The 18,427-nt window shown below is 50.3% G+C and overlaps 1 protein-coding gene across 1 annotated transcript in view; it reads right to left on the reverse strand.

Annotated features, from left to right (window-relative positions):
* Positions 1-2,536: 2,536 nt before the first annotated feature.
* The window catches only part of HS3ST3B1 (heparan sulfate-glucosamine 3-sulfotransferase 3B1), a 41,818-nt gene continuing 25,927 nt past the window's right edge, over positions 2,537-18,427 (reverse strand). Inside the window, exon 2 of the mRNA XM_070393478.1 lies at positions 2,537-6,811. Within this exon, the coding sequence (XP_070249579.1) occupies positions 6,193-6,811 (619 nt within the window). The 3' untranslated portion in view covers positions 2,537-6,192. The remainder of the gene's footprint in view (positions 6,812-18,427) is intronic.

Consider the following 18,427-nt stretch of genomic DNA (forward strand, 5'->3'; position numbering starts at 1 on the left):
CTGGCCACTGGCTTGTTCCCAGTGTGACTGACAAGTAAGCATCTTCCCACATCACCCAGATCTTACTGGGCATGGGTCTATTGTCCAGTCCCTTCCCCCAGCAACCTGCGGGGAACAGACTTGGAGAGTGTTAACTGCAGCTTCCTGGCAAAGCTGTGTACATGACATGTCTACATTCTCTGGTCTTCCCTTTCCTCCTGTCCTGTTAGTAATAACCAGGTTATTATAACGGTATCACTGTCACAGAATTTCTATTTTTTGTGGTGAGAACAGTTAAAATCTATTCTCTTAGAAACATTCAAATACATGATACAGAATTCTTAGCTATAGTCACCATGCTGTTCATTAGATCCCCCAACTTGCTCAGCTTAGGGCTGAAAGTTTGTGCCTTTGACCAATATCTCCTCGTTTCCCCTCCCAATATCCCCCAGCCCCTGGCAACCACCATTCTGTTGTTTCTCAGAGTTTGTCTTATTTAGCTTCCACATATAAGAGATCACGCAGTATTTGTCTTTCTCTGTCTGAGTTATCTCACTTAGCATATGGCCTCCAGGTCCACCGTGGGAGCTTCTTACAGATACCAATGTTGGGGCCTCTCCCCTCGATCTACTGTCACTTATCTGAGGTGTGTTCGGGCTCAGCATTCTTAAGACCTCTCTGAGCCATTTGAGAGGTTGGCCAAGCTTGAGAATTGCTGTTGTAACCTGTGCCATTGGGTTGATAAGTGGATGTTACATTTGTTTTATTACCATTTTGTAGGAAAAGCATCAAATGGATGGGTAGCAACGTTGAGTCAGCACTCAAGGCCCACACATATTTCACCTGCTGGCCTGTGCCGAGGCTCGAAGGAACAGTCCCTCTGTCGTTCTGGCTTTCGAAAACCAAGCGTTCACGGAGACCTGCTTCCCACCTGACCTCCACTTCTGCAGGCTGTTCCCAAAACGCCAGGCTCATTTCCAGCCTGGTCTCGCCCAGGTGTTTCTCAGTGCGACCAGTCTCCCGAAATGTGCGGAAGCCCTCGGCGCTACTGGAGATGATGCTTCTGTTTGGGGCATTGGTGGACTCGACACCAGCGGCCCTGGGCAAGTGGCCCCTCCCCAGTTCTTTCACCTTCCTGGCAGGATGCAGCTCTTGTAAGTGCTGGCCCCCAGGAGTGACCTTGGAGGCACACGTGGAGCCTCAGGCTGGTGTGGCTAGAAATAAATTCATTGCTTTGATTTCATTGTGTTTTTTACGCTCACCTCCTCTTTATGGCCAGAGATCATAGCGTGTCACCTAAGATTATAATGTTTCCTTTTTAAATGAAGTTTCAGTTATGTAATTAAGTCCCGGAGACCTACTCTGCACCATGGTGCCTGCAGTTAACCAGACTGTATTGAATATTAAAAACTTGCTATGAGGGTGGATCTTATGTTAAATATTCTTATCACAAAAACAAATAAGAGGGCAAGATGAAACTTTTGGAGGTGATGACTATGCTTATGGTATTGATTATGGTGAAAGTTTCATAACTCATCAAGTTGTGTACATGAAATATATACATTTTTGTATGCCAATCGTACCTCAATAAAGTGGTTTTTGAGTCAGAACTCTTGGGGTTGAGCACTATCTTGTTAACTTGGTGTCAGCTACTTTAAAACTCAACCAGAAGTGGAAAGAGTGAGTGTTTAAACTAGTGAGTGGTAATCATGAAGAATGTGCGCTAAACCAAAGGAAAACAGCAGAGGGGCACTGGGGCAGCTGAGCCAGAAATGCCCAGCTCTGCAGGCTTTTTGTCCTCTAGCTCCAGGGGACAGTCTCTAAATAACAGACACCCGAAATGGGAACACCACCCTGTCCAGTGCCCCAGCCACCAGTGCTCTGCTTCCATCACGCCTGACACATATATGCCCGCACACGGCAGCCTCCATGCACCCACCCCGGCCAGAACCCAGCACTGAAAGGCTGTCCCACACAGTGGCCAGGGTATCCTTGACTCATGCATGCATAGCACACCCTCTGGGGGAGCTATGCTCCTCCCAGGGCAGGAGGCCTCACCCATCCTGTATCCTTCCGTCATTTACAAAAATGTGCCCTGATGTTTGTGGATTGCTTGGATTTTGGATTGGACCCTTTATAATTTGATCCAGAATAGAATCTTGACCCTAAATGACCCTCCTATCTGAAAATTTCCTGTTTCAGTTTAAGGGAGGGAACAACTTCATCAAAAATGGTCCAGCTTGGAGAGAAGGCAGGGGCCTGAAGAAGGAAGGGCTCATGTATGCTTTCCAAGCGCTTTGCTGCACACCCTCCTCTGAACTTTTCTAGCTTGTGAGCTGGGCAGATCATGGGAGTGGCCAGAAAGAGGACAGGACAGAATTAGGTGGAAGATGTGAAAGGTTAACCTGCCCATGGATGCCTTTGTGGTGTGTGTGTGTGTGTGTGTGTGTGTGCGCGCGCGCGCGCGCGCGCATGAGCACATGTGATTAGTTACTGAATAAAATATCACTTCTTTGTTGTTCTGCAACACAAAGCAAAACATAAAAGTACCCACAAGTTGGTAAAATATATTTTATTTGTTCATACAAAGAAATAGTATCAATTACCAGAATTTCATTTTCCTAGAAACGTCTTTCTCTGTGTAAAATTAAATTGTGTTAGACATAGGACAAAATACGTGATTTAATTTTTGCACATGTTGGCTACTCTAACATCCAGGTTACAGGAGACGCTGCTCGAATTTTGCACAGTATTTCAGATTACGAGGCTGAATGAAACGCAGTCATAAATTAATGTTACAAAAGTGAAGAAAAATCTAACCACACCTTTAAGTTGTATTGACCATCCTTTTTGATACACTGAAGAGAAAAAGAAAAGACAGTGACTTCTGCATCAGCATTTCAGATACACGTTAAAGTAGAACCTTGGTTTTCCTTTCTTATGAAAACACCCTGGCAGGATCTGAGACTGTTTCTCCAACCGTCTCACCTTTATCTGTCACTCAAAAGTACTTCTGAGAGAATCCCGGAGAAGGCAGCTTCTCCCCCTCCATCATCCAATTCCGTCACTAAACCTCGATACCTTTCCAGGTGCCACCTACCAAGTCAATAGACCATTGCACAAACACGAAGATAGGAACAACAAAATCCTCCAACGTTTTTGTTAATGTTTTTGTTTTTAATGAGAAAGAACAAAACTGAGAGGAATAAAGGGACTCAATGACTATCGAGTTCTTCCTGTAAACTGGAAGGAACACAAGACACACGCCAGGACAAACTGCCAAACATGAGCGGGTGTTTGTCTTGTTTTCTGGCAGCTGAGGTTAAGCTGGTGGCCTTGCAGTTGCTAGAACAGGAAGGAACCCAAGGCTTCATTCAGCGTGTTGCCTAACTTCTCCAGGAGGAAGACCTGGGGGCGCAGGCCCTGCGACAGCTCTCACAGGATGGGTGTAACTGTGGGGCAGAGGCCCTGTCCGGATCAGTCAGAACTGCAAGCTTGCAGACCCTATGAGCAGATGCGCAGGAAGTCTGATTTATTTGTTTTACACAGAAAAACTTGCTCTGGTCCTTCAGTGCTAATTATCGACATCTGTTGGGATTCCAGGATTTGACCCAGAATAGAATCTTGACCCACTTCAGTGTGTATGACTAAATGACCCTCCTTCTATCTGAAAACTTCCTGTTTCAATTTTAAGGCAGGAAACAAACAACTTCATCAAAAATTGTCCAGCTTGGAGAGAAGGCAGGGGCTAGAAGGAGGAAGAATTCTATGTTGTGAGGGCAGATCATGGGAGTGTCCAAAAAGAGGACAGGACACAATTAAGTGGAAGATGTGAAGACTGACTTTTACCTTATGCTGTAACTGAAAAGGTGTTCTCAGTTTTATTTCAAATGAGCCATATATATATATATATATATATATATATATATATATATATATAGTTGATTTCAGAGAGGGAGAGATAGAAACACCAATGATGAGAGAGAGAATCATTGATCGGCTGCCTCCTGCATGACCCATTCTGGGGATTTAGCCTGCAACCTGGGCATGTGCCTTAACCAGGAATGGAACCATGACCTCCTGGCTCATAGGTTGACACTGAACCACTGAGCCATGCTGGCTGGGTGAGCCATCTTCTATTATTATTATTATTATTGATTTTTAGAGAGAAGAATAGAGAGAGGAGAGAAAAAAACACATTGATTTGTTGTTCCACTTATTCATTCATTCATTCAATTGTTGATTCTTGTATGTTCCCTGACCGGGGATTGAACCTGCAACCTTGGTGTACCAGGACAATGCTCTAACTGAGTTACCTGGCCAGGGCTCAAATGAGCCTTCTACTGGAAAGATGCACAACCAATTGGCACCCTATGCAGATATCTTTGTGCCCAAGCAGTAAAGAGGGGGAACCATGTTGCAATGATGGCAGTGCCCTAAGCACAGGTGCTGCCCTACTTGGTAGGGGCAGTAACAAAGCCGGGCAATGACTAGAACAGCTCAGGAATGCTGAGCCCTGATTCCCTTCCTCCCACACAGAACCTAGTGGGAACACTTCTGCTGTTAAGCATAACCTCGCTAGATCAGGGCTAGGTCATTAACAAGACATCACCTGAAGACCAGTGACATCTCTGACAGTTTCTAAAGATGAGTTGTTTTTCTCTTCATATAAGTTGTCTTGCTCTATGGGGCAAGTTATGCCTTACAACATAAAAAGTGTCCTTTGTAAATATCACAACCCAGCTATCATGACAATATGTATATCTTTCCACATATGCCTTGAAGAATGTATAACTCAAATAACAATTCTTTTATGGCAGGAGCATTCTGGTTTAGAAAACTGAGGATAAAGTTAATATGTCATTATGTGATATTGCTATGTGGTTACCCAATTGCCATTAACTAGTCATTGTAAAAGATCCCCGACTGCTCTCTCAACAGAGAGGTGTGGGGAGAGCATCTCTCAACAGAGAGGTGTGGGGGAGAGCATTCTGCGTCAGCAGCAATGATTCCGGCAACCCCTGCCAGGGCCCGGCTAAGACAGGGACAGCTGCGCACGCATCAGACAGCACGGGGCGCTCTCCCAGCCTGTCCTTGCAGGGGCCACTCCTGCGTCTCACTCTTCGCTGTTGGCTGCACAGACCGTATTGTCAATCTGAGATGAGCTAGGAGTTCCAGGAGAGGAGTCCCAGACATCAAGCAGGAGGCAAGGCTTCCCCTTCCCTGCCGGCCACCTGTCCTGCTGCGGGCCTTCTCTTCTCCTACTGGGCTGTCAGCCCACTGGGATGTGCCCCGCACGGCTGGCTCTGCACCTGGCAGCACCTTGGTGGATGCTGATGGCGTGGGACGCACCTGAGCCCTTTGGGTCTCGACACTGGGCACCCTGGGTTTGTGCCTATGGCTCTGCTCGCCTAGGGGATTCTTTGGTGTGTCAAAGCAGAACTGTCTGCCCGGAGGATGGAGCACAGTGCGCTCATGCAAGTTAGAAGAGACCGTCTTTATTTCTAAAGCAGCACCCGATCATCTCACACACGCGACCTGGGAAAGAGGGGCTAACATTTGCATACACTTCAAGCTGGTTAATGACACAGGGACTAGGGCACAAGAAGAGGCAAGGCCATCCTTCACACTCAAAATCTGAAGTACACGGGCCCTGGCACTCAGGCTCTAAGGATGTGGGTGTCCGTGCCGAGGCAGTAACCCCCATGCGCTGAGCAGGGAGAACTCTAGCACCAGGGCCTGGCATCTGCATCCTTGGAAAGGGCATCACGTGGAGAGGAAGCCGCTTCATGGGGCCCCGCTTTCCGAGTGCCGCTCTGCGGAGGCAGCTCCTGCGTGGTACCCAGGCAGGAAGCTGGGATGTGAGACCCACTCAGGAGGCGACAAGTGAATTCAGACAGCGATCGAAGGCTGCGTACCCGTAACAACAAAAAACTCAAGTTGTGCTTTTCTTCTTTTTAAATATAATGGGCAGGGAGGGGAAAATGGAAGCACCATCAATTGTGAGAAAAAGAACAAAATATTAGAGTTAAACACTTTGGAATGTTAACAGATTATGAAGGTAACTCTAAAGAGTGTGGCTAGGCAGCTTAGTGAATTAATTGCTTATGAATTAAAAATAAATTATTATAAAATATATTTCTGTACATTTTACATACATATAATCTCTCTCAATATATAAGCCAAGTGGTAAGCGACGCGGGCCGGGTGCCTTCAATCCCAGCCGAAGTCGTGCCCGGTCATCTGGTAGAACTTGCGGTTGAAGGGCCGGTAGAATTCGCGCAGCCTCCGCACCACCTCGGGGTCGATGTCGGGGTGGGTCCGGCCCTTGGTCTTGCCCAGGCAGTGGGGCTTGCTGCTGCCCTCGGCCTTCTTCAGGCAGGGGAAGCCCTTGGTCTTGTTGAAGTAGAAGTGCTTGTCGGTGATGATCCTCTTGAGGCCCAGGAAGTCCTGCACGCGGCCCAGCTCGCCGGCCGGGTCGCTGATGAGCCGCTCGCCGCTCACGAAGAGCATCTGGCCGAGCGGGAAGTGGCGCAGCCAGTGCTCCAGGTGCTTGGCGTAGATGCCGATCTGGATGGCGCTCCACGACGTGTCGATGAGGCCCGTGCTCCTGTTTTTGAACGTCAAGCTCTCGAAGGTGGGGATGTCCGGCCGCTTGGAGAGCGTCTGCGTGTAGTCCGAGATGGCCCTGGTCACCGGGTCGCGCACCACCACGATGAGCTTGGTGTCCTTGGACATGGCCGAGATGCGCGCGGGGGCCTCCCGGGTGACGAAGTAGCTGGGCGTCTTCTCCATGGTGATCTGCCCGTCCAGGGTTCTGGGCATCAGGTCCCTGAGGAAAGAGCACAGACCAAAGGCAGGTCAGAAGGTGAACCTCTGTGGCCTCACCGCTCAATGTCTTCTAACCCCGTCTCCTCCTCACTGGGAACAGCTGTAGAAATACAAAAAAATTGCAAGCGGAATTTTTGAGCTGAAAGATACATTACTGTCCCACCTGAAGTTTGGAGGCCAGACACTATGTACTAAAACAGAAAGACACCTTCTAGGTGAGCAGATACCTATCTCTCTAAGGTCCCCTCCTGCCGGCACCTCTCCCTCATTTCCCAGGGTACCCTGCTTCTACTCAGTCCCAAACTCTGATGTCAGAACCAAGTGCCTCTGGGTCTGTGCCTTTCCTAAATAGTAGCACCTGGGGCCCCAAGATTCCTCTGCCCACAGCCCTCACTGGCCCGCCTCCAGGGGCTCACCAAGCCTGGGCCAATGAGCTGCCGGGACATGTCCCCCTTGCCCGCCAGGCTGCACCGGCTTCATCACAGGAACCAGACAAAACCCGTTTCCCCCGAAATGTATCCCTGAAGGCAGCTAGGCACAGCAGCCAAAACACTGGGTGCAATCAGCGGAAGCATAAACTGTGCAAACTTGCCAAGAAATTCCCAAAACACTATAGATTCCATTTTTTAAACAGGGACTTGTGTGATATCTAAATGCAGCACTAATTTAAGCAAAAGTGTGTAGACAAATTGTTACAACCTGCAATAGATGCAGGCCATAACAACTGGACCAAAATCCAGCTTCATGGTAGCAATTAGCACTAAAAAAAAAAAAAAAAAAAAGACTTAATGATGGAAGGCTGTATCTTATTTGCTCTCTGAGCCTCAGCTTCCTAATATGTGAAATGAGAATAATCCCACCTACTTTATTCAATGGTTATGAAATTTAAAACCAAAGCAGTTTGGCTTAACAGTTCAGGAATGCGGGCTTGGCAATCAGATGCCTGGGTTCAAATCCCAGCCCTGTCACTTATAAGCTGTGTTACCTTGAACAACTTACTCAAGCGTTCTGGGCTTCTTTTCCTCATCTGTAAAAATGAAGATGCTAATGCCTTAATGCCTACCTCAGGTGAGTTTAATTAAAATTAAAACAATTAATGATCATAACATGTTCTGAACATGCCTGACATATAGTATATACTTGATATATAATCATCATTATAGTGTTCAACACACAGTTTCTTGCACATGATAGGAGCAAAGTTGAGCATGTGGGTGAATAGGCTCATCCAAAGGAGATGTGTTAACTAAGTGGATACTCAGTTTTGGTCACAAATGTACAATTTCCCATTAGCTATGAGATAGAGATTTCTTTTTTAAGCAACAATAAAAAAAATCTTTATTGTTGAAAATATTACATATGTCCTCTTTTCCCCCCATTGATTGATTCTTATCTGAGCCCAGGAATTTTTAAAAAAAGAAAAAAAAAGACAATTTCCACATCATTTTTAAGCAAATATTTACCTCTCAGCAGGACATTCTAAACTTCCAGCTTCAAGCCACTCCTAATCTACTGAGACCCAACTCCGATATTACACACATTTATGGAAATCATGGTATAAACTCACTCTCACTGCCAGCTAGGGGACTCCCTGGCGAGTGCTCCCTCCTCCCCACCCACCCCCAGCAGAGGAGGTGCTAGCCCTGGAGCTCTGCCTGCCGAGCAGCCCTGGCTTTAGCTTAAGCTGATTGACCCACTTTGCCCATTAATCACTTAGATTAATGCAGCCATGTCAGCAGCTAATGTGATGGAGGATTAAAGAGAATCTGACTCTCAACTTACTTAGCATTTCACTCTAAAGCAGGGCGATTCAGATAAAGTCCAAGTTTTTCGCCACATTAAGCCTCTGCAACTGGACAGTCTACAAGAGGCCAATATTCAGAATTAAAGTGCTACCATACCACCTCCTTGAAGGAAACCTAACCCCCAAAGTTGTTCAGAGCCATGCCAGGGGTCGGGAGTTGGGGGCCGGGGTTGGGTCTGTCCTCAGAGAGTCCATCTGACCCAGCGTGAGCTTCTGAAGCCAGGCCACTGGTTGGACCCTCAGCATCCCCTGATTCAGGCGTGTGGCTCTGCATAGGTCATAGGCCATTCACCTGTCCATACCTCAGCTTCCTCATCGGAAATATGAGAAGCACGATAGTTTCCACCACTTAGTGTTTTCAAGACGACTGTGAGCCTAACCTTGGTACCAGGCCTGGTAGCTAGGTGGTGCTAGAAAATGTACTCAGTGGTCTCCTGTTGGCAGGATCTGGGCAAGGAAGTAAGGAGGCAAGGTTCATGCACGGGTCCCTCACGCGGTCCATCCTCACAGACAGGCAATGGGGAGGCTCGGCTCCCGCAGAGGCAAAGATGTGGGACAGCGGGCTCTGCCCTCAGCCGGCCCGGGCTCCAGAACAACCACAGAACCTTCGCCGCCTGCGTTCCCGCAGCGTCAAGGAAAAGCCTGACAGGCGTGCACATAATGGCTACCTGGGCAGCTGGGAATAAAAACCACACCAAAGAATTGGTGCAAAGGACACGGGAGAGCCTCCCTGGCCGCCAGTCCGGAGGCAAAGCCTCCTCAGCCATAAACCAGCCTCTCTGAGCCGTGGGCAGACCACCTGTGCCTGACTGCCTGCAGCCACCCAAGCCATCCTGGGTCCCAGCTCCAGGGGACCCCTCTCCCCAGGAGGGTCTGTGTTTGTACACATAGATCCGAAAACTCAGGGACCCTCAGGGCTTTCCTTCATCATCACACTAACAGCCAGGGAACCACGGCTGTGCCACCAGCTTCTCAGCCTGGTCTACCCGAGGCCCCACTGTCTGCCCCCTCAGCGTGCTTGGTGGCAGCCAACGAGTGGCTGATGGGCAAGATGCACAACTAGGTTCCCATCATTTCTGCAAATGCCTCCCGTACCCCCTGCTGGCTTCCCGGACGCTTCCAGGCAGGTGAGGGGAACAGACATGCCACCCCAAAATGTGTGTCTTTGGCACGAGGATCAGTTGAGGCTGGTTGTGTGTAAGACACAGCAGACACGGAGAAGCTCTGAAAACCAAGTAGGAGGTGTCATTTCGTAGGAGACATTTACATTTACAAGGGAAATGTCCATTAGTGAGGGTGTCCTCTCTGTAGCAGGAAGAAGACACGAGTAAATCTGTAGAAATCCCCTAAATGGAGAAGGCAGGACTGCAACCTGCAGAGCAACCTTAGCCTTGTTTCTTGTTTTTCCCCCTCACCTCTGTAACTGACTGCCCCTCCCCAACATCTTCTGTCTTTAGCTGGAGAGGGTATTTAACTTGGTGGTTTAGGCCATTTGGGGGGATTTGCTCAGTGTACAGCAGTTATACATGGTAATAAGTGTTCCTGGGACTCTCCCATGTGTGCAGGAGGTATACATGTTAATAAGTGTTCCTGGGTCTCTCCCATGTGTGCAGCAGGTATACATGTTAATAAGTGTTCCTGGGTCTCTCCCATGTGTGCAGCAGGTATACATGTTAATAAGTGTTCCTGGGTCTCTCCCATGTGTGCAGCAGGTATACATGTTAATAAGTGTTCCTGGGACTCTCCTATGTGTACAGCAGGTATACATGTTAATAAGTGTTCCTGGGACTCTCCTATGTGTACAGCAGGTATACATGTTAATAAGTGTTGCAGAGTCTCACCCATGTGTGCAAGAAGTATAGATGTTAATAAGCTTCTGTTTGTTTTTCTCCTGTTAATCTGTCTTTTCTTAGAAAGGATCTCAGCCAAGAGCTCAGAAGGGTGGAGGGGAATTATTTTTCTTCCTCTACACAGGTGCTGGGCTCCCACGGAGCTGGTGTCTCAGCCCCCCTTCACCTTCCCCCCGGCCCCACCGGGGAACACGGAGCAGACTGAGCAGTGTGGGGCACAGAACCTGCGGACAATCTCCACAAGCCCCCTTCTCCCCGCAGCCACTCTTCTCCCACCACCCATCTTTCGGTCCTGGAGCAAACTCCTTTTTACCCGCTTCCCTTTCCCCTCCTTCCACTGGCCTCACTCCCCTGCCCTCAGACCCAAAGCTGCTCTGAGCACAAGAGTGACTCAGAGAAGAAGCCTGAGGCTGTGGCCAAGGGTGAGCCCATCACGTGGGCCCTCACACGCCCATCCCAGCAGCGGTCAGGCCCCAGAAAAGCCTCCAGAGCAAGCCAGCCGGGAGGTTGCAGGTTAATTGAGCTGCTCGTTATGAAAGCCAATTTCTCAAACTGATAGCCATACCTAGTAATTAGCTAGTGCTTGGAGCTCACAGAGGACTTTTCACACGTTATCTGATTTAACTGAGCACAACAAGCCTTTGAGGTGGGTACTGCAGTCCCCAACTTGTTCCTGAAGAAACTGAGGCTAAAGAAGAGAGAGTGACTTGCTTAGAGGGGGGGTCACTGGCCTGTGCAGCAGGAGCTGGGACCTAGCATCAGCCCATGGGAGGCGTCCCCTTCCTTTTGCCACGACCCTGACCCTCTCCTCTCAACCTCCTGTTTTTCTTCTTAATATGATGAGGAGCACAGAGTACCACACACCTGTCCTCCCTTTAAATACCTATTTTTTCTCTTGTTCATAGATTAGGATCTTAATAATAGGTGTTTCAGTGCTAGAATCAGATGACTGCAATCATAATTGTTCAGAAATGAGCCAGGCTTTGGAACAACAGACCTCTGAGGTTCACATACTCCTGCGTTCTGTGGGGCCTGGACTCTCAGCAGTCATTGCACAGCCCCTCCCCCCACGCCCCTGCCTGGCCTCCTCCCTCATTACCAGGTGGGACACCTCTCTGGCACCTGGCACATAGGACCACTGGGTGCTGAAGCTGAGGGGGCTGCACAGTGTCTCTAGTGCTCCCCACAAGATGCTAGGCAGCGATGCAGGTGACACCCAGGACGGAGATCAGAGGGGCTCCTACTGCTTCAGGAAGACCTACGGGTGAACAGGCTGGTCCTCCCGCCTGGGCCTGGGGATGACAAGCCCAGGGAACGCCCAGGAACACTGGATCTCAGAGCCTAGGACAGCCGTGGGCAAACTACGGCCCGTTTGAAATGAATAAAACTAAAAAAAAAAAAGACCATACCCTTTTATGTAATGATGTTTACTTTGAATTTATATTAGTTCACACAAACACTCCATCCATGCTTTTGTTCCAGCCCTCCGATGCAGTTTAAGAACCCTCTGTGGCCCTCGAGTCAAAAAGTTTGCCCACCCCTGGCCTAGGAGCTAAGAACCCCTGTCAACACAGGGGTGTGCAGGCGGTCAGTGTGTTCCAGGACCTTCACGGGAAAGTGACGGGCCCTCTGTGGCAGCCAGTCTCACCCCTGCTTGCACCCTGAATCTCAGGGCATTTGAACTAGATGCCTGGCCCCAGACCACCTGAGTCAGGCCCGTGTGGCGAGGCCCCACACAGATTCTCTGAGAGGATGACGCGCGGCAGGGGGTGAAGTCAGTATTCTGCGGTATCTGCCCTGTCCTTCGGTCGTTTATTCCGCTGATACCCATGGCCACTCAGAGGAGACACCATCTCGGAGGGTGGAGGAATTGAGAAAACAATATTGTGAATGAAATTTAGTGTTGTTCAGCTAATCCAAGACTTATTGAGTCAAAGGACTAGAGTTAAATCTAGAGAGTGAAGGTCATACTCTCTCAGCTGACAGCGGACCAGGTCCCAGAGGGAGTGAGGGGATGCCTGGTCGGTGGTCCACAAACTGCAGAGGACAAATAGCCAGAACAAGCTGAATGCAGGCGCCACACACACACACACACACACACACACACACACACAGATAATGATCAAATACAAATGGAGCTACCAGCAAAACCCGGGGAGCAACTGAAGGAACCTGAAGGATTTGGCCATCTGTACTTCTGTGATAATGAGAGGCTCACAGATCCATCTAATTCTTTCATCATTAAAGTTAGACACCAACACCAACAGGAGCGCTCCCCAGCGAAGAGCAGGGCCAGCCCCGGACTCTCTGACGTCCGCTTTGCCAGGGTCTGTGGCTTACAATGAAACCCAATTCATTTCAAAAAGATCCCATGAAACAAACATGAATCGATGTCAAATATGCCCATGGCGCCCTTCTCCCCTTCTCTCCTCTCCAGGCGGGTGAGTAAGGAGAGGGCAGCCAGAGTCAGGGTGGGAATCTCCAGCCTCAGTCCCAGAGCGGGTCTCCCCGGGGTTCCAGGCTGGAGAGGCCGCCAGGCAGCAGGCCTGGATGGGAGGGGAATTCTCACCGGGACTGGCTGTCACGGGGCTTCCCAGAAGCAGTTTACACGGAACCTCCCAGGTCCCCGGGGCCTGTGTGTGACCTTGGGAAGCAGAATATTTTAAACAAGCCTCAGGCCTCAGTGAGAAGGAAATTCACATGAACCGAGACGTTAAAAGCCCTGTGATGCGGATGTTCTCTGGCAGCAAACGTTGCCCTAATTCTCTCTTTCTTTCCTTGGGCCACATGCCTGCGTCCAGTCAGCACCTGGACTTAGGGAAGTGGCCAACTGCACAGGAAAAGGGGAGAAGGCTGAAATGGCTGGAACCCACCTCGCCACAGCCAAAGAGATGCGGAGACATTTACACAAAGCAGATGACGGAGGGATGAACCTCAGAGGGGAGGCACACCACTGCCATGCTGGGGGCAGCGGGGAGGGGGCGGGGGGGCGGGGGGGGGGGCGGTGCATGCCGAGGGACACTGGGCGCCCCTTTCCCCTCCTGCTTTGGGAGATGACTTCTTTGCTTGGTTGCAGAAAAAACCCATATGTTCTGGGGTACAAAGATGTATTTTTCTTTTTTAAAATCGACCTTTTAACCTCTTATACTACCATATAGTAAATAATCATTTTTGGAATCCAATTCTGTGAATTTTGACAAACGCACAGGGCTGTGTAGCAGCCACCACCACCATCGGGAGGCAGGTCCACTGTCCGCAGCCTCCGCGTGTGCTCTCTGGGCAAAGGCCGAGCAGCAGAGCAGCTGGTCCTCAGGACAGGCGCCTCACCCATAGCCAGGGCGGCCGAGGCCTCCTTTCCATACTGTTTTGAGAAAAATATTGATTGAAATGAGAAAAATAATCAATAGAGACTTCGAAGTGTTGACATGGAGTTATTTACTGCTGGTGAAACAAAAGGACTTGGAGTTCTTCTCCTGGGCGTGTCCCTGGCCCCGTGGCCTCTCCAGGCCTCAGAGGCCGGCCTGGAACTGCGCAGGGTGGGGCCCATTCTGAGGAGCTGCCCTGGCGACGGGCCCTCGGGCTCAGCTTTAGCTTCTCCACAGAGCCCTAGTCCAGCCACCAAGATTTCCCAAAACCAATGTGCAACAAGGAAAGTCTCCACAGACAGCAGAATGGGGAGCCCAGGGGTTACAGCCCTCTCCCCCCCAAAAACTAACAAACCAACCAAGCCACCAAGCTCGCTCCTCACATCCACGGTCCCAAGTGGGCTAGGAAATAAGCACACCCCCTAAAAAGGGCAAAATAAAGAAAGTGCCAATTTTTTGAGGATCCTGTAAGCCTCTTAAATATCAGCAGCAAAACTCAAAAGCACTGGAATCCCCGGGGGTTAGGAGAGAGGGGCAAAGAGCCGGCAGAGCACAGAGGACTGAGGGCAGGGAACCGTCTGCAGGGTATTACAATGGTGGACACGCCCTCACACATTTGTCTAAGTCCACGGAGTGCACAGCAGCAGGAGTGAGCCCTGACGTGCACCGGGGACTGTGAGTGGCATGATGCACCCACAGTGGACTGCAGTGCAGGCATTACAGCGAACGTACCGCTGGGGAGGAGGGTGTGGGGGAGGCTGTGCTTGTGGAGGGCAGAGGGCATGTGGGAAACCTCTGTACTTTCTGCTTGACTTTGCTGTGAACCTAAAACTACTCTAAAAACACAATCTCTTCTATGAACCCTGGTTTTCTCTGGGGAGGAACAGGCCTCATGCCCTCGCGCCCTTAGCCCCGCAACCACGAGCAGTGCACACTCATCCCATCCTCTCCCCAGACTCAGCTTCCTCCACCGCCTGGGCTCAGATCGCATGCTCTGCCTAACCCACTGGCCCCTTCCCCCAACCACTGGGAAGAAAGAAAACCTTCGCTCCCAGGTAAAAATGAGATTTGTAAAAGGTAGCATGTCTTAACCTAAGATATGCAGGACAAAGGACAAAAAATCAAACTTTCTGTCTTGAAAATTTTTAAAAGTCTTATTTGATGAAAGGATGCCCTCGGGTTAGGGAGCTTTCTGACTACCTGGCAGAATTGGGGCCCAAACCCTTCCCTCAGCCTCCCTTCCAGGGCCCAGAGGCCTCAGGAGCCACCCTGGGAGTCCCGGGGAGGAAGTGAGGGACTGGGACCAGAGAGAAGCCAGGGCTTTGTTTTGGGCTCAACTTTAGCTGAGTGCCTCAGTCTCCCCAGCACAGGGAGGTCAGGAAACCCACTCAGCTTGTTGACTCGCGTAGACAAAAAACAGGCCACATACTAAACCTGACAAGCTCGGGGGAGGCCTGCATGGTGGCCTTACAAACTAGAGACCTAAAGGAACCATACAGGAGGTCTGAAATGAAAACTTCTGGACTAAAAGCAAGTCAGGTGGGTGGTTATGTCCTAGGCCAGTTTCTTCCTTGACAAAGGTCAGTCTTTACCTTACCTGAGCCTGTCTACTGCCTTTTTGCATCTAGGATAACATACCTTTGGAATGTCAGGGTAACCCCTTTTCCAGACCCTTCAAGGCACCACCTCCCACCAGAGCAGGAGCCCACAGAGCCCCTCATTGTTATCCTGCTCCCCACACACCATCCCTATGAGCTGTATTAGCTATGCTGTACCCACCAATGTGAGGGAAGTGTGTGTCTCTCCTTTTACTCTACCCAATCCCAGAGATTTCCCCCTTTGCTTTCTCCCACCTCCTCAGCCTACCACCAGTGGGTTTCATATAATTGTCCCCATGCCTCTCCTTTGATTGTAATTTATAAAATAAGCTGCAAAACTGCCATTCTCAGGAGCATTTTCTCAACCCATTGGGATTTTGCTTCCTGGCAACTGTCGTCAGCTTGGCTCAAATAAACTCATGGAAATTCTCTACAGATTTGGACATTTTTTTATATGGCCACTTGAACGGGAGGGGGGACAGCTGGGCATGGAAAGAAGGTGACTTAGAGGGAAGGTGACATGCGACATGGAGGGAGGTGATGATTCCAAGAGGTGAACTCCAAGCTGCCAGACAAGTCCTAGGGGTGCAAGTCCTAGAGGGGCAGGTCCTAGAGGGGCAGGCCCTGGCGGGGCGAGACTTAGAGCGGCAGGTCCTAGAGGGGTGAGGCCTAGAGGTGTGGGAGGGGGCGTCTCCTCCAGGTGTCATTGGGCACTTGGGACTCCAGGCCAGAGGTTTTTCAAAGGAAAAGTCCGGGGGAAGAGAAAGAGTGGGCGCACAGTCATTTCAGGTCCACTCACAGGAGTTTCTCTGATGACAAGTGTGGGCCGGCCTATCCTCATCTTCTGTGGAGGCCAAGTACCAACCCTAAGTATCCACCGCAATCAGCACCCCAAACACTGCTGGGTGTCTTTCCACCTCCTGGCCTTATACATCACAGCGGGAAAGACCAACGCTACAGCCTATTCTCTCTCCTCCCAGACAAGACACAGGGACAAGACCGACACTCTTCCCCGAACACCTGATGCAGACCAGGGCAGGAGCCTGCTCCTGAGTCGGCACTGCAGCTGTGAGCTGGGACCCTGGGAAGCTTCTTTTTGAAAACAGCTTTCTTCCCCGGAGGCGGGAGGCGGCGGGAGGAAAACGTGTCTCAGCACAGTCCCTTCTCATGGGGAACCTCCTTCCTTGGGTGGGAAGACTCAGCCCACCAGTTCTGAGCTCCTCTTCAAAGGGCTACTCTCCATCAATAATTATCTCCATTTGGGGGAGATGTTTGCATATCAAAGAACTCCTTTGGGAGGGTTTAAAATCATTTAAAATGAAATTGTAAATAGTCTGTTCCCAATGCCTCTTGGGTCTTGAAGCCCAGCAGTGGGCTACCGGAAGTGATGTCATCATTCATTAAAACTTTCCAGCACCCCCCCCTTTTCTAAGGTAATGGGTAGGAAAGAAGAAAAATAACAAAGGATGGGTCCCCCAGCCCTCCTCCTCCCCTTCCAGCCCTCCCTTCTTCTCCACTCCCAGCCCCCAACCTCCAGCACCAGGATTTGGCCTCCATTGTCCCAGACTTTCAATACTGCTCAGAAAATGAAAGGCCTGTGAATGCCATAAGGGGGTGGGGCACAAAAGAGCATCTCGCTCCTCTGGGTCAACTCAAGACTCCTTTCATTTGGGCAGAATCCTCCCTTATAGACCCGCTGCACAAAGGCCTGGTTCCTGTTCCTGGGGGGGAGGGGGGAGGGGGGCCGGGGAGGCAGGATCGGGGGCGGGCTTCAATTAAAAGCTAATAGCCTTTTGTGTGGGAGCTCTCCGGGGCATCGCTCATGTTTATTGCACATCACTGTGCCGGGACAAATCAGTGAAATCAGAGTAATGCGTCCGTTTCCTGAAAAAAAAAAATTTTTGTTGTTGTTTTGATCATTAGAAAAAGAGAAAGAAAGGAAGAAAAAAGTGTTCTGAGAAGCAGACTTTAGACAGTGAAATCAGCGCTGCCACTGGGCAGAGGGGAGCAGAGGGCCCAGGAGTAAGGAGAAGGGGCACCAGGCCCCAGGGCAGCCGTTCAGCCAGGCCCCCCCCCCGTTCAGCCAGGCCCCCCTCCGCGGGGACTGCCGCCTCCCCTCGGGCTGCTCAGTGCTGGCTCCATCTGGAACCGGCGCCTTGTCCCTGGGGATGGTGGGAGCTCACCTCTGTGTAGGTTCCTTCCCGGCAACAAAGGGTCAGCCCTCCCCCTGTACAGCGGCACCCGGTGTTTCCCGTGCTCCCCCAGTTTCTCCAGCTCCTGCTGCACCCTGAACAGCTCTGGGCACTCAGTGCAGATGTTTGTAAGACCTTCACCCAAGAGCTTCCAACCACTCAGCACCACCAGCCAACCCAGAGTGAATGAAAACACTGCAGGGGGGCGGGGGGGGGGGGGGGTGCGGGTGCTTCCAGACCTTCAGCGACAGCACAGGGCACTGGACACAGGAAATTGAGGGTTCCTGACTTGACCTGCCACTGCCAGGAGCCTGACCTGGACCAATACTTCGAGCTTTGAACTCAGTTTCCCTGTGTATAAAAATCAGTGCATTGGTTTAAAAGGGTGTTCTGCAGCTTTGAAATTCTCTAAGATGACCTTTACAATCTCCACTCTCCCATCATCCCTGTTCCACCTCCTCCTTCAGCCAGCAATAGTTTGACACAAGTTGGCAAAGTTAAAGGAGAACCTTTATAAATACTTGATGACTGAATTTGTATGTGTATCGGGGGCATTAGTATAGACTTGTGGTTGGCAAACTGTGCATGGGCCACGAAGTTTCAATTGCACTGTACATGCGCGCCCGCACCTGGTATTTTGTGGAAGAGCCACACTCAAGGGGCCAAAGAGCCGCATGTGGCTCGTGAGCCTCAGTTTGCCAACCACCGGTATAGACCAACTCCAGAGCATAATTCAGATGCAGATCAATGTCAAGTGTACCCTAAACCATACACCCATTTGTTAAGTAGCCTGGTGCTGGGTGGAGTA

The sequence above is a fragment of the Myotis yumanensis genome, unplaced genomic scaffold (assembly GCF_028538775.1).
Source record: "Myotis yumanensis isolate MYYU_CA2020_CCGP unplaced genomic scaffold, mMyoYum1.0.hap1 SCAF_16, whole genome shotgun sequence".
Classification (NCBI taxonomy): domain Eukaryota; kingdom Metazoa; phylum Chordata; class Mammalia; order Chiroptera; family Vespertilionidae; genus Myotis; species Myotis yumanensis.